Raw genomic sequence first — 24,652 nt, forward strand, 5'->3', positions numbered from 1 at the left:
TCTGTTCAGGCAGCCCATTTCTGGTGAATATGGTTCGTAAGACTGTGATAGTTTTTTCTGTGGTAGTTGAGGACATTTTTATTACCTCTGGCCACTTTGAATGTGCATCCACCGCAATTAAAAACATCAAGTCCATAAATGGACCAGCAAAATCAATGGCCCAGAAATTCCAGAACGGGGCTTGCAGCGCGTGCAAGCCCCGTATTTACACTTACCCCGCGCTACTGACGATCAGCTCCAGGGACGCCTGGACTTGGTGAATGAAAAAGAAGAATCCCGGGCAGCGTATGATGTCACGCCGCCCAGGAGTGCAGCCAGCGCGAAGCCAGGAGCGTGCAGTGTAAGTGAGACACGCCCCTTGAGGTCTCAGTTTCACTGGACACGCCCCCAATGTTTCTGTCAAGCTGCTAAGGATTTTTACATGCAAAGCAGCAGTTTAAATAGGTTTTTGGAAGTTTTTTGAAGATTTTGGTAACTTTTATAAACTTTTTAAAATGTTTACATTATTTTGAGTAATCTGAAGTAGTTTTAAAGAGAATTAAAGCAATTTAAAGACTTTTAAAAGCCCTAAAAGAATTTTTTTAATTCCATTTATTTATTTAGCAATGTCGTCGTCATACGTGTCTTCACACTGTTCCCTTTGGGGAACTGTATGAAGTGGTGGAAGGATTTATGGCCATGATTAACGCTCATTCCGTGACCGTAACCATCTTTGAACCAGCCATTAGGGCGGTTAGTCCTATGGCGGGAGGGTTTTACGGGCTCCCACAAGCTATACAAGGAGGGGGGGCCACCCACACCCACGGACGCAAATATCCCACTGGATGTCAACCCAGAATTTAGAGCCGGAGCTCCGACTCCACTTGCCGGGACTGTCTGGAGCGGGGTTCGAAACCCTACCCTGATCTGGCCCAGCGGCGGGGATCCTACCGCTATGACAAAGGCCCAATCCGATTAGCAACGTGAAATGGCAGCATAGGGCTCCAGTCACGGGGAGGGAAAAGGCGCAGGAAACGTATGGGTGTCACCTTTTGTGCGGAGTGGACCTTTTGCGTAGCAGTAAGCATCCCCGCCGCTGGGCCAGAAGGAGTAGGGTTTTGAACCCCACTCCAGACAGTCCCGGCAAGTGGAGTCGGAGTTCCAACTTTAAATTCTGGGTGGACATCCAGCGGGATACTTGCGTCCGTGGGTGTTGGTGGCCCCCCCCCCTCAGATGGGTTGTGGGAGCCCGTAAAACCCTCCCGCCATAGGACTAACCACCCTAATGGCTGGTTCAAAGATGGTTACGGTCACGGAATGAGCGTTAATCACGGCCATAAACCCTTCCACCACTTCATACAGTTCCCCAAAGGGAACAGTGTGAGGATACGTACGATGATGACCTCTTGCGCAATGCACCTCCTTGGACCCTCAGTCGCAGATGCGAGGGGGCAAGTCGTGCAATTGTTAAATTTTTCATTTTATTGACATGTAAAATGTTGGCCCAGTAATTCCCTTCCAACTGCGCGAGTGCGGTCGGGGTACTTACGCATCTGGCCGGATGAAATGCCGGTTTTCAGCATGCACAGTGCTTTTGGGGAAAACCGGCATTTCCTGTCCTCTGAACGAAGGGGTTCAGAGGCAGAACGCGTGCGACTGCACAGGCAGCGTGTGCGCAGTATAATTCGCCTCTTTCATTACTGCTTTCAGTGAGGTCAAGTCCTTACAACTTACACATGAAAAAAGCATGGGTACAGTTGCTCCAGAGGCTGTGGAGGAAGATATTTCTTATCGTGGAGCTTCTGAAAGTATGTATGTCTGTATATATTCCTTTGCGTGTTATGTATATATTCCTTTGCTTATGTGTATGAATGTATTATTTAGTTATGACTTTCGGAGAAAGTAACTTATTTGAAAATCATAATTAAAAACATACATTCATACACATTAGTAAAGGAATATAAAACATACATACATATACGTAAATGAATATATGTGGACATACATACATAACTCATTCTCACATTCCATTCACACAGCCACAATTGCTCCTTCTACCTACCGTTCTGAAAACCCTTTTTAAAAAAATAAAAAAAAAATTTTAACTTTAAAACTTACTTAAAATTTCTTAAAATAACTTCCCTCCCTTTCCCAAACAAAAATATTGCATTTCAGAAGCTCCACGATAAAATGTTTCTTCCTCCGCAGCCAATGAACCACTTTACACTTGCTTTTTTCAAGTGTAACTTCTGAGGACTTACCCTCACGGATTTCATGAATGAAATCTACGAAATTCACTGCGCAAGCGCTGCCTGTGCAGTCGCACGCGCTCGAGGTCTGGAAATGCCGGCGTTCCCCGCATGCGCTGTTCATGCTGAACGCCGGCATTTCCAACGGCCAGATGCGTGAGTACCCCGAGCGCACTCACGCCTTTGGCCGCGAATTTCTGGCCCAATGTGTACTCTTTGCCATGGAGATGAGGGCCACTCCCATGGATGTAGAGGGGCTTGTGGTGGGGCATTTTGGACCTTCTGGCATCCTGTACAGCTCTTGGTCATCTCTTCGATTTCTCTATCGATTCCCGGCCACCACACAAACGCTCTGGCTAAGTTCTTCATTTTTACCCCTCCCAGATGACCCTCATGAAGCTCATTGAGCACTCTATCCTTCAATTCGGGTGGAATTACTACTCTGGATCCACACATCAAGGTTCCTCGGCACACTGACAGCTGTTCTCTTCTCGGCGAGAATGCTGGCAACAGTGGTTCGCCATGTGCTGGCCATCCCTTCACCGTTCAATCATAGACCCTGGCGAGTGTCGGGTCATTTCGTGTTTCCTTTTCTATGTTTGCATTCGTCACAGGTAGACATTCGACTATGGTCGAGTGGAATATCTCCACAGGATCCACTGCAGGTGCTTCTTCCACTGTCTGCAACGGTAGGCGTGACAATCTATCAGCATTCCCATGCTGTTTAGTTCCTTTGTACTCGATGTCATATTGGTGTGCCCCTAGGAAAATGGACCACCTCTGTAGCCGTTGTGCTGTCATTATCGGGACGCCCTTCTGAGGGTTGAAAATGGAGACAAGAGGTTGATGATCAGTTAGTAGAGTAAATTTCTGTCCGTGCAGGTAGTGATTGAACTTCTTCACCCCCCACACCAGGCTGAGGGCCTCTCTGTCAATCTGGGCGTAGTTACGCTCGGCTGCAGTTAACGAGCGTGACGCAAAAGCTATCGGCCTCTCTGAACCATCAAGGGATTTATGTGACAGTACCGCTCCAACGCCGTAGGGAGACGCATCACACGCCAGTCTTATCGGTAGTGATGGGTTGTAGTGAGCCAATACTTCTCTTGAAGTGATCAGGCCTTTACACTTCTGAAAGGCCCGCTTACATTCATCGCTCCATTTCCATGCTACTCCAGTTTGTAGCAAGGCGTTCAGTGGGTGCAGAATTGTGGACAAATTCGGCAAAAACTTATGGTAGTAATTCACCAATCCGAGGCATGACCTCAGTTGCGACACATTTTTAGGCGCTGGAGCCTTAGCTACCGCTTCAATTTTGTCAGGGGACTTCTGTAACCCCTCTTCATCAATCACGTGGCCACAATACGATATTTGTTTATTAAAAAACTCGCACTTGGGGCGATTGGCTCGTAGCCCATGTTCTCGTATTCTAGTGAGCACCTGCTCTAGGTTGGCAAGGTGTTCACTGTCATTTTCACTGTCACTAGGATGTCGTCCAAGTAACACTGAGTCCCCGGAATCCCTTGCAGGACTTGTTCCATCGCTCTTTGCCATATATCCGGAGCTGATGCTACTCCGAATACCAGTCGATTATACTGGTAAAGACCTTTGTGAGTGTTTATCGTGAGATATTTCCTAGAGGATTCTTCAACCTCCATCTGCAAATATGCTTGCGCTAGGTCAATTTTTGTAAAATGTTTCTCTCCAGATAGTGAGGCGAAAATATCTTCTATCCTCGGAAGAGGATACTGTACTGTGTGAAGGACTGGGTTCACCGTCACCTTGAAGTCCCCACAGATGCGAACCTTCCTTGGCTCCTCAGACTTATTGTTTAACGTTTTCTTCATGACAGGAACGATGGGTGTCGCCCACTCGCTCCAGTCTACCTTAGATAGCACGCCTGCATTCTCCAGCTCTGCCTCGACGGCTGGGCGAATTGCATACGGTACTGGTCTTGCTTTGAAAAACTTGGGAATTGCAATCTCTTCTATTTTTATCGAGGCGGTTACGCCTTTAAGAGTTCCCAGTCCTTGTTGAAATGCCTCTTTAGCGTTAGCTAAGATTTTTGACAATCGTCCAGGTGTGACGTCGTCATCCTTTTTACCAGCCACAGTCAGTGCCTGAATGGAGTGCTAGTCTAAACTTATCTTTCTGATCCATTCACGTCCCAATAACGGTGGTCCACCACCTTGCAGTATGTACAGATACAATTTCTGTATTTCCTTGTCGTTGTATTCGACAGGCACCCTTATTTTCCCTCTGGGGTATACTTTCTGCCCCGTATATGTCTTCAAGACAATGGATGTGTCTTTCAAGGCTATGTGTGAGAATAGCCGCTCGTAGTCTCGTCGATTCATGACGGTCAGGGCTGATCCTGTATCCAATTCCATTTTGACTTGGGACCCTGCTATCATGAGGGTGACCCAAATGGTTCGGTGATCCTCTTTTGCGATTACGTTGTGTAGTTTGAGACAGCTTAGTCTCTTGTTCCCGGATTCACTATCGCTCTTCTGGTCTTCGGAACTACTGTCCGTCATCTTTTGTACTTTCCTGTACTGTTCCTTAGTAGTCTTTTTGTTGTCGTTAGTCTTCTTCCCGGACCTGCAAACTCGTGCAATGTGTCCCATCTTTCCGCATTGCCTGCATGTTTTGCCCTTGGACCAGCAGTCCTTCTGGTCATGGGTTGTTCTGCCGCAGCGATAACATTTTTCAAATGCCCGTGTCATTTCATGGGTGCCGTATTCCTGTGGCTTTTGCTGTATTTCCGCAGCTCCCCTTGCTGCTGCTTCGTACAATACTGCCACGCTGAAAGCCTTATCTTCCGTCAGCTCTTTCTCCGAGAGTAACCTCTTCTGGGTTCCTTCACTCAGGAGTCCACAGACAAATTTGTCCCGTAGGGTATCTGCCAGTCCTGCTCCGAACTGGCAGTGCTTTGATAGCTTGCGTAGTTCCGTAAGGTAATCAGCATTGCTCTCATCTTTATGCTGATTTCTCTTGTGGAATTTAAATCTTTCTGCTATCAGCAGCGGTGTAGGATTTAGGTGTTCCTGTAGGATATCAACAATTTCGTTAAAACTCTTCGCCATCGGTTTGACTGGAGTGATCAGGTTCCGCAATCGGCCGTACGTTCTTGCACCCATTAAGTTTAGTAGTACCGATGCCTTTTTCTCATCGGCTACTTCATTTGCCTTGCAATATACTTCGACTCTTTCCACATACGTGGTCCAGTCTTCTATTGCATTATCGAAGGCAGTGATATTGCCAGTCTTCGGCATCTTGGAGATCTAAGATGGCACCTCCCGCGCTTTGCCTTCTTCCCCGCTGGATTAAGATGGCGCCTCCTGCGCTTTCTGCCTTTTCCGCTACTGCCATCGCTGTTGCTGGCGTTTTTATGCCTTGATGGCGACGCCCTATGGTCTTCGCGCGCTTCCCCCCTGCGCTGCTGCCAAACTGCAGCTCCTCGCGGCTTTCTGCGCTTCTAATTTCTTTTAATTTTAATTACTGTTCCCGTCATCAGAGCAGACCCTATGGGACACTTCCCTCCCTCTTCTCGGGTCTGTACGCTGCCCGGCTTCGTAGCACCGGCCGCGTCCTGTGTGCTCTACCCTCTCTCTCCTCTTCCCGACAACGCTGCTCGGCCCCGTTGAAAAGCCACCCGATCGAGCTCTAGCCCGCCGCAGCCCAGGAAGGATCAGTGTACTACCTGCCACCAGCCCGATTAGCTGGAACACCATAGACTGGATAACCAAGCCCAGCTCTCGACAGCCTCTCCTGCAAATCTTCGAATTCGATAAATCAGAGGGCGGTTGCCCACGGTCGACGCCCGTTTCTTCTGTTTGTTTTTTTTTGGATTTCTTCCTTCTGGCTTCGACCTCTAATAACTTTGCTTCAGGGATGGATCCCCGTGAGGTGGTGCAGAACTGTAGGGAAGTTCGGATCTGTTCGTCGTCAATGTAATGTCCGTGTGTAATTGAGACACGGACTGCAGAAGTTGGTTATAACAGGTGTTTACTGAATGGAGACAAAACTGGAACTACTATACAAAGTTACTACACAGGCTTATATACAGGGGTGGTCACTACTGGTACTGCAGTACACAGATCTTAAGGACTGGACTTCATTAACATTCTGTAGCTCCATCTCCTGCCCGGCAGCCAGCCAAATGGTCAGCCTGGCCGGTGGGCGGGAGGAAACATTGGCAGCAGGAGGTCGCAGCCAGGAATCTTTGGGGACGGTCTCTGGCAATTGGGGGGGGGTGGTGGGTAGAAGCGCGTGATTGCGCGCCTCTACCCTAGCCTACCTAATCAGGAAGGCTTGGGGAGGAGGGGTTTGCGCGGGGGTGGAGGCGCGTGATCGGGAGGGCTGGGGGGGTGGGTGGCGCGGAGGTAGAGGCGCGTGATCAGGAGGGCTGGGGGGGTGGCTGGCGCGGGGGTAGAGGCGCGTGATCGGGAGGGCTGGGGGGAGGTTGGCAGTTGGGGGTGGAGGGCGGGAGGGGGTGGTGAGATTGTCGAGCGGGGCTGGGGGTGGATGAAGATTTTCTTCAGGGACCTGGGGGGTGGGGGTGGGTAGGGATGGCTGGGGAGCACTCCCGCTCCTCCTGACCCACAAGGAATGCTGAAACGAGCACTTGCCCTGTAGAGCTAGCAATTCCCACTTCAATTTCACTGCCGGGTTTCCCGACTCTTGGGAAACCTGCACAGCAGCAGCAGTGAATTTTAAATCGGGCTCCCAATTGCACTGTGGGTGACTGATTTCAATATGTCAATTAAGCATTCCACCTCTCCTCAGTGGGAGACTTGGACGCCCCAATAGCCACTGCTGTAAAAAAGGTGGCGTGCGCACAGGTTCAGGTCGCTTTTGAACTCCCCCGCCCGTCGTGGGGGTTAATAAAAATTGAGTGCATTAGTAAAGGAAATTATGCGAGAGGCATATAGAAACGAGTCACAGAGAGACATTGAAGACATAGAAAAGAGAAGAGACCAGAGGGGAGGAGAATCTTAGAATGAGACAGAAACAATGGGAAATAGAGAGTTGGACAGTTTTAACAGAAATCACACACACAAAAAATGTGTCATACTTAGCACATAATGGCCTAGGAGTGCATTATTGGATGGGGCGGGGCCCCTTATGGGATGTGACCGAGTAGCCAGAAAGAGCTACTAGAATAAATGTAATGGATATGTCTACTTTCAGATAAAATATCACCGAGGTTGGGGGTGAATTTTCTTTTTAAGTAGATTTTATATCTTTTAAGTATTGGTAACTGTCAATGTTGTTTAAATGTCAACTCTCTCTCCTGAGAGTTCCCGCCTACAACATAGAGGTGGCACTCGAGGCCAGCAGTGCTGGGAGTGTGCATGTTGGAGTAACAGAGCCCGTACATTGTATTAGCAACTGGACTCGGTAAAGAGGGGCAGAGGGCGACTCAGTAACATTGCTTTGTGCCAATAAGTGCTGACACTGACTCGATGTGAAATGTTGTCATTTGGCAGTATGACAACCATAGAAGAATACATCACAGAAGGGACCTATGGTGTCTGTGTTGACTCTGCGAGAGCAATCTAAAACTGATCACACCACCCTGCTCTCAGTTCTCGGCTGCCTTTATTTGTAACAGGAATATTGCAGCTATCCGGAGGACAACATTGCTAGGTGGGATGGAGAAGTTAATTTTCTGCTAGGTAGGATCCCTCTCCATATGTATGAGCTCAGTAAACTCCCTGGTGTAAACAAATGCAAGGATCTAAAGCTACCTCAGCTGCAGTTGCTGATGCAAATGTTTACATTGTGCCAGTGGCCAAAATGTAATTTTCTCTATTTGTGCCAAGCTTAATATTTAGCCTTTTGTCTTTTAATTCCTACATTTGCATGTTAATGAAGTCCCTGCAGTATTCTTTTAGCTCTATTGTACCAGACTGGGTACTGTCAGTGGATTTAGTCTGATTACAATTCTTGAATCCTGTTAGATTGCATTCCAGCCATATTAGTTACTTCTAACAAGGGATAAGCTAAATGGTTAGCTATTTTAAGCATTATGTTGTTGTATATAATACATCTGACACAGTGAATTCTACAGCAGTGCATATGAAATGTTTAATCCAGTATAAACAAGATAAGCTGTCCTAAAGAGAGGCCTGAACCTGAAACATTAACCTTTATGTTCGCCATAGCTTTCCAGCTGTCCTGAGTATTTCCAATGTTTTCTGTTTTTGCTTCAGATTTCCAGCAGCTGCAGTATTTTGCTTTTCTTAAACAAATACATTTGGTTGTGATTTTGAGAGCACAATTAAGTTCACAATTCCTCAGAGGAGCATGTTACATGTCCTGCCATACAATTTAGAGAATGTTTGCCTTTGTATATTTGAATAAAATGCTATTGTGGTTAAAAAAAAAAAGTTCTATTTCCAGTGTTGCACTTCTCTCTTTCTCTCTCTCTCTCTCTCTCTCTCACATACATTTCATTACAGTACTACATACATTGGGTGAAGCTTGATGGCTCAACCAGACAGCAGTGACAGTCACAGGACTGCCTCATCCATATCTCCTTACTGAGTGAGTTTTTGTGACCTGCCCTCTCAGGTGGACGTAAACGATCCCACGGCACTATTTGAAGAGCAGGGGAGCTCTCCCCAGTGTCCTGGCCAGTATTTATCCCTCAACCAACATCACTAAAAAAAACAGATTATGGTCATTATCCTATTGTTGCTTGCTGTGTGCAAATTGACTGCCACATTTCCTACAATACAACAGTGACTACACTTCTAAAGTACTTCTTTGGCTGTAAAGCGCTTTGGGACCCCCTGAGGTTATGAAATGCACTTATATAAATGCAAGTCCTTTCTTTCTTTATTAGTCCCTTCCCATCCCGTGATCTGCCTGCCTGGCATTAGACCTTTGACTAAATCATGAAAAATCAAACTGCCCAAACTGGCCAAGCCTCCGGACAGGTTAAAAAAAGGAGAGGAGAAGGGAAGAAATATATGTTAAAAAGTTTTATGAACCAAATCCTGTATGTACCATTCCATGATGCCCAGAACATTTGTTAAAGGAATGACAGCATGGGTGATCCAAGTGAGGATCATCCCACCTCGGCTGGAAATTTGAGGAGAGGCTTTGGCGAATGGTGGTTTGGTCGATCGTGTAGCGAGGTCGAGAAGAATAGTGCACCATGGTCACAGTCACAGAGGATGTCATTTGTGACTTTGTTTGCGGCTGTTTCAGGAAACCTGATAGAAGAGATTCAAACATGAATTTTCAGAAAAGATGAGCACGGATTTGGGAGGTGACAACACGTACAAGGACTTTGGAGAAGAAAGGGAGGTTGGAGATGGGGCGGTAATTTGCAAAGATAGAGAAGTCGGGGTGTGGGGTGGCGGGGATGGTTTGAGGAGGATAGTGATGAAAGCAGTTTTAAAGAGGTGAAGAACAGTACCTGAGGAGAGGACACTCAAATCAACTTGCAGCATGTTATATAATATTACGATCCACTCCTTTAAAAATGTTTTCCTTTGTTCTTATTGTGGTGTATGTAACCTGTTCCACCTTAAGAGAACTACCTTAAGAGATGTACTACTTTCTCTTGGCTGCTGTATACTGTAATACCGGTGGTGACCACACCGGTATATAAACGTCGTGTAGGGATTTGCTGGGCAGTTCAACCCTGACCTCCGAATAGTAAAGACCTGTTAAAAGTTATTCTTGTGGTCTGTGTCCAGTGATTTATAATAAGCATAACTGGGACACACAGACTTAACACTTATCATCCACACTAGATGGCTTTGAACGTAGTGCTCTTATTCAAGTTAAGTCATTTGAACTAATTCCCAGGATAGAAAACTGGGACTCCAGGAACTCCTATTCAACACTTGACCTTTCTGAAGGGTAATTTTCCATCGAGTTTAGGAAGGGATGTCGTCTGATCATTTATGCAATGAATACAGTGGCATTCTATTACACTCTACTGATATTTGAAGGCCTTTTTTGCACTAAATAATCTGAATTATCCAGTAACTTGAATTAAGTCATGTAAATAACATGGGAAAATGTGAATTGAGTGCTAACGATCTAAATTATCAGATAATTTGAACTAAGTGACTTTGAAATAAAAGTAGACTAAGTTAGCTCTTAATTATTCAACTTTGTTCACCCATCACCCCTGTGCTCGCTGACCTACATTGGCTCCTGGTTCAAAACGCCTCGATTTCAAAATTCTCATCCTTGTTTTCAAATCCCTCCATGGCCTCGCCACTCCCTATCTCTGTGATCTCCTCCATCCCCACACTTTCCCCCCCCCCCCCCCCCGAGATATCTGCACTCCTCTAATTCTACCCTCTTGAGCATCCCTGATTATAATCACTTAACCATTGGCAGCCGTACCTTCTGTTGCCTAGGCCCTAAGCTCTCTGCCTCTCTACCTCCCTTTCCTCCTTTAAGACGCTCCTTAAATTCTACCTAATTTCTCCTTATATGGCTTGGTGTCAAATTTTTTGTCTTGTAATACGCCTTGGGACGTTTTACTACGTTAAAGGCGCTATATAAATACAAATTGTTGCCTGAGATGCTCTTTCCCAAGCCAGTAAATCTTTGCCTATCACTGTTTTCCATTTTGAATAGAAAGCAACTCTGACTCCAGTGTGGTAGGTGATCATTTTATTCAGTTGCTTTCTTGAATGTCAATTGAAGTTGTATGAAAATATTTCGGTTTAAACTACTTGAGACATAGATAGTCTGGGTAATCTAGTATGGTCATATTTTCTTATCATCATGCTTTACATTAAAGAAAACGGCTGTTTTTTAAAAATAATTTGTATTGAAGTACAATTTCCAACACACCGTTACAAATTTGTTTGAATTACATCTTGTTCCACTTGTTTCTGATCTCCCAGCTCGATAGAATGAAAATGTGGTGGGCGAATTCAACAGTGCTCAGAGCTGCAGAGTCTGTCCTTTATGACATTCCCTGGTGCTTGGGCAGAAATTCAATTCACAGCTGCCCATTTTTCTGGCGTCTGGTGACTCTGCTTCACTGGGGAGGCTGTGACTGAGCAATGTCACCTGTCGCAGCACCAACTGCAGCCCAGCATGCAGGCCACACATTTCATTGCCTGTGAGCCTGGAGGTCACTGTGGCCCCGAATTTCTGTGCCTCTGGGTCATTCCAGGCTGCAGCGGGTGACGTGAGCAACATTAGTCACGTAATCAAGCAGATGACAGATAAGAACATAAGAAATAGGAGCAGGAGTAGGCCATTCGGCCCTTCGAGCCTGCTCCGCCATTCAATGAGATCATGGCTGATCTTCTGCCTCAACTCCATTCACCGGCCCTATCGCCATATCCCTTGATGCCTTTACCAGTCAGAAATCTATCGACTTCTGTTTTGAATATACCCAATGACGCTCCTCACTAAGCAAATTGAATTTATCATTTCCTCCATGGAGCCAGCAAAGCAGGAAGACAGAGCTCTAGGCTTCGGCAGGATAGCAGGCTTTCCTCGGGTGCTGGGCATGGGAAGTGGAAGGTTGCTTGAACATCCATTGAGTGGGCAACCCCGAGAAGCTCTGGCCTTCGGAGGCCCAGCTGCAGACTGCAGCACCTCGGCGGCAGCCAGGACAGACTGGCCCAACTGGCTGTTGCCACCAACACGGGCACTGGTTGAGAGGCTGGTGGGGGAGCAGGTGTGCTGTCATCCTGAGAGAGCATGGCATGTGCCTCTCCCATGGCACCACTCCCACACACAGGCGGCTGAGCCTCAGCACTCCCACTGATCTGTGCGAGAACAGAGTGCAGGAGTGATGTGATGGTTTGGAAGCCCCTATTCGCGCTTTCCTTTATTCCTTGCAAGTTGGAGGAGATGTTGGAACCCAGCACCACAATGACAGTTGTCTGAGCTTCCATTGATGCTGTCACCAAAGGCTCTATAATGGAGGGCCCTGCTGCAGTGGGCATAGAAGTGACCACACACTCCATGGTTGACTGCATTGTTTTCATGACCTGCGTGATGACCTCACACAAGTTGGAGGTGGACTCCATACTGTTCGACCTTGTTCGCAGGCTCGCGGGCAGGCAGGCTGGCTAATGAACTGAAAAGTTGGTGGTGAACAGCCATCAGACTTCTTCTATAGACTGGGACCTTGGAATCAACATCTGTGCCCTTTGCGGCAGGGCTAGGATGCAGTCTTGCCCTCTGGTGAGCTGGTTCCCGGGCGGTCCTATCCTGCTGCCCTTGTGCCTGTGCACTTGTACTCTGTAAATCTTCCAGTACAGACCCCTCTAACTGACCCTTTTAACTACACAAGCTGCCAATTTCTGAGCTGATGCCTGCAAGGTTGAGGTCGATTGATGCTGTATCTTCAGAAGGTCTGTCCTCCTCTTCCTCTCCTGCAACTGAGCCCGGTATTTGTGTTTGACCTGGAAAGAAAAAAGAGGGACAGGTTAGTGGCAGGGGTTAGCAGAGACAGATGGGTGGCATCTCAAAGCAGCATTAATTTGTTATGGCGTGTGTGAGGGAGAGAGTTCAGTAAGAAGAGCAAAGGAGGATAAGATGGCCAAATGCCCTGCGGAGCGTATCCTCCAGTCTTGCCAGTTGCGATGCTCCTGATGCCCCCTCTGCCAACTACTTCCAGTGCAACCTCTTCCAATGGGTGCAGGATTTGTTGGGATGGTGGCCTCGTCTTCTCCTGGTATTGGATGCCAGCCTGTCCTGCAAGAAGAAAGGGAGTGTGTTAGTGTGTAGCCTGTTGAAAGGTTGTGAAGATGTGGGTGTCAGGGTTGAATAATGTGGATGGTGTGTGAAAGATGCTATAGGTGCGGGGATGTGAGGGGAGTAATTGTAGGGACAATAGCAGGTGCAGAGTGTGCAAGTACTAGCAGAAAGCGGTTCAGTGAAGTGTCCTACTGTGATTGGAGGAGAGTGATGGGAAGTGGGGAGGGAAGGCTTGTGAATGTTGGGGCTACAGGTGGCGCAGGGATAAGCAAAGAGTAAGAGAGGTAGGAGTCTTACATTGACAGCTCCAGGTCCTGAGTGCAATGGTCCTCATATTAACCTGCTCTGCCACTATTGACCACCGCTGCGGGGCTATTTGATTTTGCATGCTTCTCCTGTCGGCTGGGCAGAGCAGCTCCCTCCTCATTGTCACCTCCACAAGGAGCTCCAGGTCGTTATCTGAAAATCAGGGCACACTTGTAGTATTTTTCTAGCCGCCATCTTCAATTAACAGCAGTGATTGAAAACAGCCAAGTTCACCTCCCATTAAGAGGTGGCATCTTTTAAGCACCATCCACACCATTTCTGGGGATAGGCTATCGACCAATATCCAATCTAAGCCCACTGACTCTCACAGCTACCTTGACTACACCTCTTCCCACCCCGCTTCCCGTAAGGACTCCCAGTTTCTCCATCTCCATCGCATCTGTCCTAACGATGCCACCTTCCATACCGGTGCTTCTGATATATGTCTTCTTTTTCCTCAACCGAGGATTCCCCTCTGCCGTGGTTGACGGGGCCCTCTACCGTGTCCTTCCAATTTTCCGCACTTCTGCTCTCACCCCTTCATCTCCCTCCCGGAACCACGATAGGGTTCCCCTTGTCCTCACCTTTCACCTCACCAGCCTTCACATTCAACAGATCATCCTCCATCATTTCCGCCACCTCCAGTGTGATCCCACCACCAAACACATCTTCCCGTCCCCTCCCCTTTCAGCATTCCGAAGGGGCCGTTCCCTCCACAACACACTGGTTCACACCCCCAACACCACCTCCCCTTCCCATGGCACCTTCCCCACAAGCGCAGGAGATGCAACACCTGCCCTTTCACCTCCTCCCTTCCCACTGTCCAGGGCCCCAAACACTCCTTCCAGGTGAAACAGTGATTTATTTACTTGTACTTCTTTCAATTTAGTGTACTGCTTTCAATTTAGTATACTGTATTTGCTGCTCACGGTGCGGTCTCCTCTACATTGGGGAGACCAAACACAGATTGGGTGATCGCTTTGTGGAACACTTCCGTTCAGTCCGCAAGCGTGACCCCGAGCTTCCGATCGTCTGTCATTTTAATTCTCCGCCCCACTCCCACTCTGACCTCAGCCTCCTACACAGTTCCAATGAAGCTCAACGTAAACTCGAGGAATCGCACCTCATCTTTCGATTAGGCATTTTACAGCCTTCCGGACACAACATTGAGTTCAACAATTTCAGATCATAACCACTGCCCCCATTTTTTCAGACAGCAGCTGTTGATGATTCTGCTATTCCCATTTACACCTCCTCTAGACCCATCTTTTGTTCCTTTACTTGTCCCATTACCACCCCCTTTTGCCTTGCACAATCATCCCTTTTGTCATTTAATCTCTCCTGCCTCCCACCCTATCACAGAGCTTCCCTTTTGTTGATTTGTCCCCTCCCCCCTTTCCCTGCCTCTGTAATTGCTTAAAACCGGTTACATCTCTAACTAACTTTTTCCAGTTCTGATGAAATGTCATCGACCTGTTTCTCTCTCCACAGATGTTGCCTGACCTGCTGAGTATTTCCAGCATTTTCTGTTTTTATTTCCCATTTAAGAGGTGCAGGCTGCCTTTAAATGGCATCACTGCCACTCGATGTCCTGCCCCCCACCTAATTGGCGAGCAGCCAGTAAACAGCATGAGTAGTGCTAGGAGTTCATCAATCATAATTAAATGAGGCACGAGCACCAATTTCACTTGTGCCTCTCGCCGAGGTCGTCGGGCATGCATAGCGGTTGTTACGCCCAATTTGCGCCCGCTTTCGGCACAAGTTGAATTTCTCCCCCACTGTCGCCATTCGTCCGTGCTGTGCCTTCCTTGTAGCAGATGGATTGGAATCATTAAACCATTCATTTTTGATATTTTTCTCCTCTCCCACCTATTAAATTGTATGTAATTGTAGTATTGGTGATTAAAATAACTTTGATAAATGTGAACCTATTTTCCAGGCAGCTTCTGATTTCAGTGGGTTAGACTTAGTCATTTTAGAGGTTAGCACCCTGCCTGAAAGTTGCCTTGATTAAGGCAAGGTTGAGGCTTTCCCACTGAGGCCTTTTGAATATCTAGAGGCCACTGGTCAAATCAAACATGCTCAATAAAAGGCTATCTTTGAATGCATGCAGACCACTTACAATAGTTTTTCAGTTATAACGTGCACCATTTTACAATTGGAAAATACTCATGTATTATATGGGCACCATCTGTGACCTTTACACCCTTCGAGCATGGTTGCCCCATTGGGAATATGGATCGTTGAATTAGCCATCACACTGTACGATGCTTTTTAACATAGAAATTACATTTCCACTGTTGTGTGGCACATGCAAGGAAAAAATCTAATAGTTTTGTTGAGTATTTACCTTTTTGTAGGAAGGTGTTTTTTTAACTTTAATTGGTCTTGGTGGAATTCAAGATTAAATAGCTGTAAGAAACAAAATTCACTAGTCAAAGTTGCAAGTCATTACACCTGTTATTGCAGAAATGTGGGCCGCGATTTTGTCAATGGATGCGGGTTGGGAGCGGGTCAGGTGGTTTCTGGCATCCAGTCCCGCCCTCAACTGCATCCGGCCCACGGATGTGATTTTACGTTGATTGGCCTTGTTAAGCCCACCCTGCGGGCTTGCTGGCCAATTAAGAGGAAGCTGGTCAAATGACGCGTCATCTTCTGGTTTTCTTAAAGGGACCACACACAACTTTTTTTTGACCGCTCATTTCTCAGTGTTTGACAGCATTAAGATGCTGCAAACACTGACAATCACTGTACAAAGGTGAGCTCTTGCACCCAGGCTCTCAAATGGCTCCCTCCATAAGCTGGAACAGATGGCAGCTGCAGGTGAGGTGACAGAAGCGATCTGTCACTGGTGAGAGAGGCTCTCCCAATGTGGTGGTACTAGTTTCAAAACTTGTTACCTAAAGACATGTGTAAGTGCATTAAAAATGCATTTCCTAACATTTCCCCTCCAAGCCACACACCATCCTGACTTGGACCTGTATCGCCGTTCCTTCACTGTCGCTGGGCCAAAATCCTGGAACTCCCTTCCTAACAGCATTGTGGGTGTACCTACACCATATGGACTGCAGCGGTTCAAGAAGGCGGCTCACCACCATCTTCTCAAGGGCAATTAGGGATGGGCACTAAATGCAGGCCTAGCCAGCGATGCCCACATCCCATCAATGAATTAAAAAAAAAAAAAATGTCCTTACCTCTGAGATTCACCAGTGCACCATTGGATCCTTCACACCACTTCTGCAGCTGTCATCAATGCAGAAACATTACAGCAGACTCAACACACCACACTTACATGGCGTGGTGTCCGGATGTCAGGAAGCCCGAGGCAGAAGCGGCAAAATTTAAAAATAGCCTGCCAACTACTCTCAACTATCTGTTAATAGGCAGGTAATTGGCTTTAATCCTCTTCCCGCCGCTAGGTGTCGGGTCCATGCACAAATCGGAGACCCGATACTTGGGGAAAATTGTTTGGAGGCGGGTTGACGGCGGGATTGGACCCCGCCGTCTATCAAAATGATTTCAACCTTTGACCTGCCTCCAAATCCGCCCCCTCAGTGCCGATAAAATCACGGCCGTTGTCCATCACATAAACTGCACAGTGCTTGGCCAGTCCAAGGAAGTAAGCAAATTAAGTGTATGCTGCTGTTGCCGTAACATCTGAGCATGTGATTGATTTGCTTCATTCAGCAGTTGAATATGTGCTCCATCTTGCTCTGTAAAAACAGTTAGTGCAGCCCACAGTAATATAAAGCAGGCTCCCTGCTGAAATATTCCCAGCACACGGGGGTAGGATGTATGGGCGTGTGAAGACAGTGGGAGAGAAAATAAATGCAAAAATCTAAAATTAATTAAAGTGAATGCAGATGGCAATGATTAACAATTGGTTTCATTTTTTAAATATGAACTTGGTTGAATTTATATTCTAATATAACATGCTGCACTGGAGTTTCTGTTTGTCATTTGTGATTCCAGATGAGTGTTTAATGAAACGATTGAATTGCTTCCAATAAACATCACAGTCAGAGTCCCTCGAGGTGAAATTCAATATAGTCATGCACTTCACACACTAATTCAGCATTCATTTTCTGCTCTCAATATTTTGTGCAAGGTGTCTTAGGCATTACATCATTTTTGATTGATTTCTACTGTATTCTAATAATTTATCTCCTATAGATTGTGTGTTTTGAATTCATAGCACTTTACCAAAGAAAAATTTATAACTTTTCATATATCTGCAGTTTGACATTTACAAAACGCATTAAAGGCTGCAAAAGCAAGATTCTGCGGATGCTGGATATCTGAAATAAAAACAGAAAATGCTGGAAATACTCAGCAGGTCAGGCAGCATCTGTGGCGAGAGAAACAGAGTTAACGTTTCAGGTTGATAACCCTGTTATAACGTGCACCATTTTACAATTGGAAAATAGACTTGAAACTCACATGTATATTATATGGGCCCAATCTGTGTCCTTTACACCCACTGAAATCTGACGAAAGGTCACGACCTGAAAGGTTAACTCTGTTTCTCTCTCCACAGATGCTGCCTGACCAGCTGAGTTTTTTTTTGTTTTTATTAAAGGCTACAATATTTTATTACATTACAAAGCAGAATATTTTAAAATAAGATTAAATGAAAACAAATGTTGGCCGCGCTGCATGCATGTCTGGTGCCTAATGTGTTTCAGGATTTGCAAGTACCTTCCAATTGGCATGGCATTTTGTAAAATGAATCTAAAACTGATGTCTGAGTGTTGTGATGTGTAGAAGCAAGTTGGAATCGGGTCTAAAGATCAAAGATGTAGTTAAAGTTATTATAATTAGAGGTTATTCCGGTCTTTGTACTTAATTTGAACTCCAATCAATCAAAGACCATAAAATTAGATTATATTTTAATGGAGTAAAGTGTCCTGATTCTACTACTTATGTTTACTATTAATCTTTTATTGAAGCTTTTAAAAGATGAGTCTATCTCACGATCTATACAACTATCTATTTATCTTACTAAAAATCTAGTGTAGAGCGCACGCATCATTGAAACTTGCTATGTAAGCATTTCCGATTGGGAATTGCAATGCTAAAATTCTGAAATTTACCTGTAACTATTAACTGAGGCTGTAATGGTAATTGTAATGTTAAATTACATAGAATGTACAGCACAGAAATAGACCTTTTGATCCTATTGGACTATACTGATGTTAAACTTCACATAAGCCTCCTCCCTCTCTAATTACCTCTTCCCGCCCTGCCCTTGTATCCATCTGTACCCTTCTCCCACTTGTATGCATCAAGCCTCCCTTTAAATGCATTAATGACATCTGCTTCAACCACTCCAAGTGAAACTGAGTTCTGCATTCTCACTACACTGTGTGCAAATAAATTCCGCCTAAATTATTTTTTGATCTGTTAGTGGAAACTGTAATGGAAACAGTTCCTCCACATCCACCCTACCAACCCCTTCATAATTTTAAAGACCACTATCTGCTCTCTTCTTAGTCTCTTTTTCGGAGAAAAGAGCCCCAGTCTGCTCACTCTTTCCTGATAGTTACATCCTCTCAATTCTGGTAACATCCCTGTAAATCTTTTCTGTACTTTCTCTAGTGCTTTAATATTATTTTTGTAGTATGACGACCAGAACTGCACATAGTACCCTGCGGTCTAACCAAGGTTGAATATAAATTTAACATTACCTCGCTTTTGTATTCTCTTCCTCTAGAAAGGAATCACAGTGTTTTGTTTGCACTCTTTATGGCCTTATCAACGTGTGTTGCTACTTTTAATGACATAAGAACATAAGAAATAAGAGCATGAGTAGGCCATACGGCCCCTCGAGCCTGCTCCGCCATTCAATAAGATCATGGCTGATCATTGACCTCAACTCCACTTTCCCGCCCGATCTCCGTATCCCTTGATTCCCCTAGAGTCCAAAAATCTATCTATCTCAGCCTTGAATATACTCAAAGACTCAGCATTCACAGCCCTCTGGGGCAGAGAATTCCAAAGATTCACAACCCTCTGAGTGAAGAAATTCCTCCTCATTTCGGTCTTAAATGGCCTACCCCTTATCCTGAGACTATGTCCCCTAATTCTAGATACTCCAGCCAAGGGAAACAACCTCTCAGCATCTACCCTGTCAATCCCCTTCAGAATCTTGTATGTTTCAATGAGATCACCTCTCATTCTTCTAAAATCCAGAAAGTATAGGCCCATTCTACACAATCTCTCATCCCAGAAATCAATCTAGTGAACCTTTGTTGCACCGCCTCCAAGGCAAGTATATCCTTCCTTAGATAAGGAGACCAAAACTGTGCACAGTACTCCAGGTGTGGTCTCACCAAGGCCCTGTGCAATTGTAGCAAGACTTCCTTACTCTTATACTCCAACCCCCTTGCAATAAAAGCCAACATGCCATTTGCCACCTTTATTGCTTGCTGTACCTGCATGCTAGCTTTCTGTGTTTCTTGTACGAGGACACCCAAATCTCTCTGAACACCAACATTTGAAAGTTTCTCACCATTTAAAAAATACTCTGTTTTTCTATTCTTCCTACCAAAGCGAATAACCTCACATTTCCCCACATTATACTCCATCTGCCACCGTACTGCCCACTCACTTAGTCTATTATATTCCTTTGCAGACTCTTTTTGTTCTCCTCACAGCTTACTGTCCCACCTAGCTTTGTATCATCAGCAAACTTGGATACATTACATTCTGTCCCTTCATCTAGATCATTAATGTAGATTGTAAATAGCTGAGGCCCCAACACTGATCTTTGCGGCACCCCACTAGTTACAGCCTGCCAACCTGAAAAAGATCCATTTATCCCTACTCTCTGCTTTCTGTCCGTTAACCAATCCTCTATCCATGCTACTGTATTCCCCCCCCCCAACCGAGCCGTAATCTTGTGTAATAACCTTTTATGTGACACCTTATCGAATGCCTTTTGGAAATCCAAATATACTACATCCACTGCTTCCCCTTTATCTACCCTGCTAGTTACATCCTCAAAAACTCTAATAAATTTGTCAAACATGATTTCCATTTCATAAAACCATGTTGACTCTGCCTAATCATGTTATGATTTTCTAAGTGACTTGATGCCACTTCCTTAACAATGGATTCCAGCATTTTCCTGATGACTGATGTCAGGCTAACTGGCCTGTAGTTCCCTGTTTTTTCTCTCCCTCCTTCCTTGAATAGCAGTGTTACATCTGCAACCTTCCAATCCGCTGGGACCATTCCAGAATCTGGGGAATTTTGGAAGATTAAAACCAATGCATCCACTCTCTTCAGCCACCTCTTTTAGAACCCTAGGATGTAGGCCACCAGGTCCAGGGGATTTATCGGCCTTTAGTCCCATTAGTTTCTCCAGTACTTTTTCTCTACTTATATTAATTATGTTAAGTTCCTCACCCTCATTAGACCCTTGTTTCCCCACCATTTTTGGTCTGCTTTTTGTGTCTTCTACAGTGAAGACAGATACAAAATATTTGTTTAACATTTCTGCCATTTCCTTATTGCCCATAATAATTTCTCCTGTCTCAGCCTCTAAGGGACCAACGTTTACCTTTGCTATTCTTTTTCTTTTTACATACTTGTAGAAACTCTTACAATCTGCTTTTATATTTCTTGCCAGTTTTCTCTCATTCTATTTTTTCCTTTTTTATCAATTTTTTGGTCAACCTTTGCTGGTTTCTGAAACTCTCCCAATCCTCAGACTTATTATTGGCCCAGAAATTTGGGTTGGGGGCTTCCCGCGGGTGCAAGCCCCCGACCTGCACTTACCTTGCGCGCCGGCCGTTGAGCTGTGGGCCCCCATGGAATTCCGATCCTGGGCCTGCTCCAGCTGCCGGCGCGCAGTGCTTGCGTATCCCAGGGGCGCAGTTAGTTCGATGCGTCCCCTGGGACCACGTGGGCCATGGAGAGCCAATCGGAGCAGGGAATGCACCATTCATAAGTCTGACAGGAAGTGCTGTCAAACTTAGAAATACTACGGGCCCCAAAACATCACTAAATCTTCAAATACATTTTTAAAAAACATCACATTTTTTAAATAAACTATAAATTAAATGAAATAACTTTTAAACAATTAATTTTTTTCAAAAATTTTATTTTATTTTCTAATGGGGCTAAAAATAAACTTAACTTGCTTTAAAGTATTTAAAAATAATAAGCCTGTGGAAAAAATGTTTTAATTTTAATTAATTCACCACTTACCTTGTAAAAAGCAGACCTTACGCCTGCTTTTTACACGTCTAACTTCTGGAGACTTACCCTCCCGGGAAAACCTGTATATAAAAAAAAAAGCAAAAAAAACCCCGAAGTTTGATGCGCACGCGCAGCCTCTCCCGTGCACGCATTCGCCCTCTGAACCCCTGCTTTCAGGGGAACGGAAGTCCGGTTTCCCGCGCACTTCCATTGGGCTTATGGGTGAGTACTCCATGCGCACTCACCTGTGGAGACCCAAATTTCTGATTATTCTTTGCAACGTTATAAGCTTCTTCTTTCAATCTAATGCTTTAGTTAGCCACGGTTGGATCACTTTTCCCGTGGAGTTTTTGTTTCTCAATGGAATGTATTTTTGTTGAGAATTATGAAATATTTCTTTAAATGCTAGCCACTGCTTATCTACCGCCATCCTTTTTAATCTACCTTAGCCAACTCGCCCCTCATACCTATGTAATTGGCTTTCTTCATGTTTAAGACTCTAGTTTTGGACTTGGGCAAGTCACTCTCAAAATTAACATGAAATTCTATCATATTATGATCGCTCTGCTCCAGAGGATCCTTTACTATGAGATTGTTAATTAACCCTGTCTCATTACACAATACAAGATCTAAAATAGCCTGTTCCCTTGTTGGTTCCATGACACATTGTTCTAGGAAACTGTCCCGAAAGCATTCCATTAACTCATCCTCCAGACTACCTTTGCCAATTTGATTTGTCCAGTCTATATGAAGATTAAAGTCCCCCAGGATTATTGCATTACCTTTGTTGCAAGCTCCTAGTATTTTTTGATTAATATTCTGTCCAATGGTATAGCTACTGTTAGGGGGCCTATATACTACTACTACCAGTGTTTTCTGCCCCTTGTTATTTCTTATCTCCACCCATATTGATTTTACTTCCTGATCTTCCGAGCCGAGATCCTTTATCGCTACTGTCCTTATGTCATCCTTTATTATCAGGGCTACCCCCCTCCTTTTCCATTCTGCCTGTCTTTTCGAAACGTCAAGTACCCTGGAACATTTAGTTCCCAACCTTGGCCACCTTGCAACCATGTCTCTGTAATGGCTATTAGATCAAACCCATTTATCTCTATTTGTGCCACTAGTTTGTCTATCTTGTTACGAATGCTTCGTGCATTCAGATAAAGAGCCTTTAATTTAAATGTTTTACCATTATTCACTGCTTTGACCTTATTCTCTGCTGCACTGCTACCATTAAACTCTCTGTTTCGTTCGCCGCTGACCGCAAAATCTGGGCCCTTGTCTTAATAATCATACATACTGCACCTCATTCTAAGTTAACTGCTAATATACAAAATATGATAGTTCATGAGCATTATATTGTATTCAAGCTATCAGTTGGTTTTACCAGTTTTGGTGAGGATTTAGCTTCACAAAACATGGGAATTGGGCATATCTTGTGACAGACTCAGATTTTTAATCTTGAGCCAAACGGGAAGTGAGTTGACACACTCGGATTTTATCTTTGATCAGTTATGTATTTACTGTTAGAGAAAACCGCTGAGAAAGTGAACGGCACATTCTAAAATGTGATACTATAAAGCTTACTGTAATTCTCGCTAAATCCTCAGTGTTTTTCTTCCATCAGTGTTGGTTTTTTGGCTGTGTATGTAATTGACTAATTTGAACGTTTTTTGTCAGAGACCTCTTGGTGCCTTTTGAATGAACATAGGATATAATACATCCTGTCTATTCCCAGTGACCTATGTGTGACCTGATTTTTCCTCCTTTTGTTTTGCAGAAATGACACGTATTGTGCAGTTGGACCTGGATCTGAAGTACATGTCTAACATCAGGGGCCTGTTTGGGGAGTTTGAGAAGTTCCAGCCAGGAGCTGTGATAGGGATCGCCAGAGAAATGCAGCCTGTTTACAGGTATTGAAATTGCTGCAATATCCTTAAAAGCCTGACCAGAAGCTAAAATGAAGACTGTAGACCCAAGAACTGATTGCTCTGGATGATTTATGGGATGGTCCTGACTACCATTTGCAGTTTTATCTCTGCTGACTTCAGACTGAATTCCAAATCTGACTTAAGTACTTTATATTCTGAGAGATGTAATTTAGCCACAAGGAACCATGATTAGGGCTGTCATTTTATATATTTTTTCCCAAAGTAGTTTTTGCAACATTTTCATTTTGCTGACATTTGATGGTTTGCATTTTAATAGCTCAATATATTCTTTTGTATATATCTGAACAAAAAGTTATCCAATTATAAAACAAAATTATAGCGTGAAAATAGTTATTGAAAATTAAGTATAAAAATTGTAGTTATTCAGTTATGAATAATGGGTTATTTAAAAAAAACTATATATTTTTTAAACATAGGAAACACCTATAGTTGCTTATATCTTTGTTAGATAATAAAGTCTGCAGAAAAAGATTGGATTAATAATTTGTGAATTAAATGAAGACCTCAGCTCTATTTAAATATATAGGTGGAAGAGGCACTGTGACGTTGGAAAAAGCTTAGAACAAATCTGTTACCACAGCAACAACATTGATGTAATAATAATAGAGATGGCAGAAATGTGAATACATTGCAATGGTTTTGAAGGGCTTTAGTTAAATGTTGATTTATGTTGAGAAATTCTGGTTAAAATAAACTTAGTCCTCAAGCAGTCTTTACAGAAGAAAATGAGGGAAACCCACATCATTTATAAGTAGCAGGATAATGGGGGAAGAGTGTAAATTTTCCTGAATGTATTCAGATTTCAATGGGGTTCTTGGAGCCAAGCAATTTGCATGATGCGTTATAGTGAGTGCCCCTTAATATTTCCATAAAATGTATCATGAAGAAGAGCTAATTTTCTATGCTATTTTTAACAGAAGTACTGCCTCATAAATGAGGCTGATGATATTTTCATGTTTCAGAATGTTATCAACCAGATGGAAGGGCAGACCTTTGAGAGTTGTAGAAGCAGAGGGCACAGAGCTGAATGCATAGCATTTTCTCTGTATCTTTCATGTTGGTCCGACTGGCAGTAGACTAATCTGGGTTTATTGGAATAGTCCCCAAACACACTGGATGTTTTCTATCTTTGGTACTTCATTTTGAAAAGATTTAACTTGCCTTTCAAGTAGTACGAGTTTCTTTTAGAGACTGCTATCTCTAGCATTTCGCTGCTCCAGTCTGGTGGGATGTGCAGAGCTAGTTTGCCCAGTTACTAAA

The 24,652-nt window shown here is 44.5% G+C and overlaps 1 protein-coding gene across 1 annotated transcript in view; it reads left to right on the top strand.

Annotated features, from left to right (window-relative positions):
- xxylt1 (xyloside xylosyltransferase 1) overlaps nt 1-24,652 on the top strand; it is a 181,735-nt gene that overhangs the window by 88,636 nt on the left and 68,447 nt on the right. Inside the window, exon 3 of the mRNA XM_085990216.1 lies at nt 23,221-23,353. Within this exon, the coding sequence (XP_085846342.1) occupies nt 23,221-23,353 (133 nt within the window). The remainder of the gene's footprint in view (nt 1-23,220; nt 23,354-24,652) is intronic.

The sequence above is a fragment of the Somniosus microcephalus genome, chromosome 6 (assembly GCF_052327205.1).
Source record: "Somniosus microcephalus isolate GS21.2 chromosome 6, FLI_Smic_1.0, whole genome shotgun sequence".
Classification (NCBI taxonomy): Eukaryota; Metazoa; Chordata; class Chondrichthyes; order Squaliformes; family Somniosidae; genus Somniosus; species Somniosus microcephalus.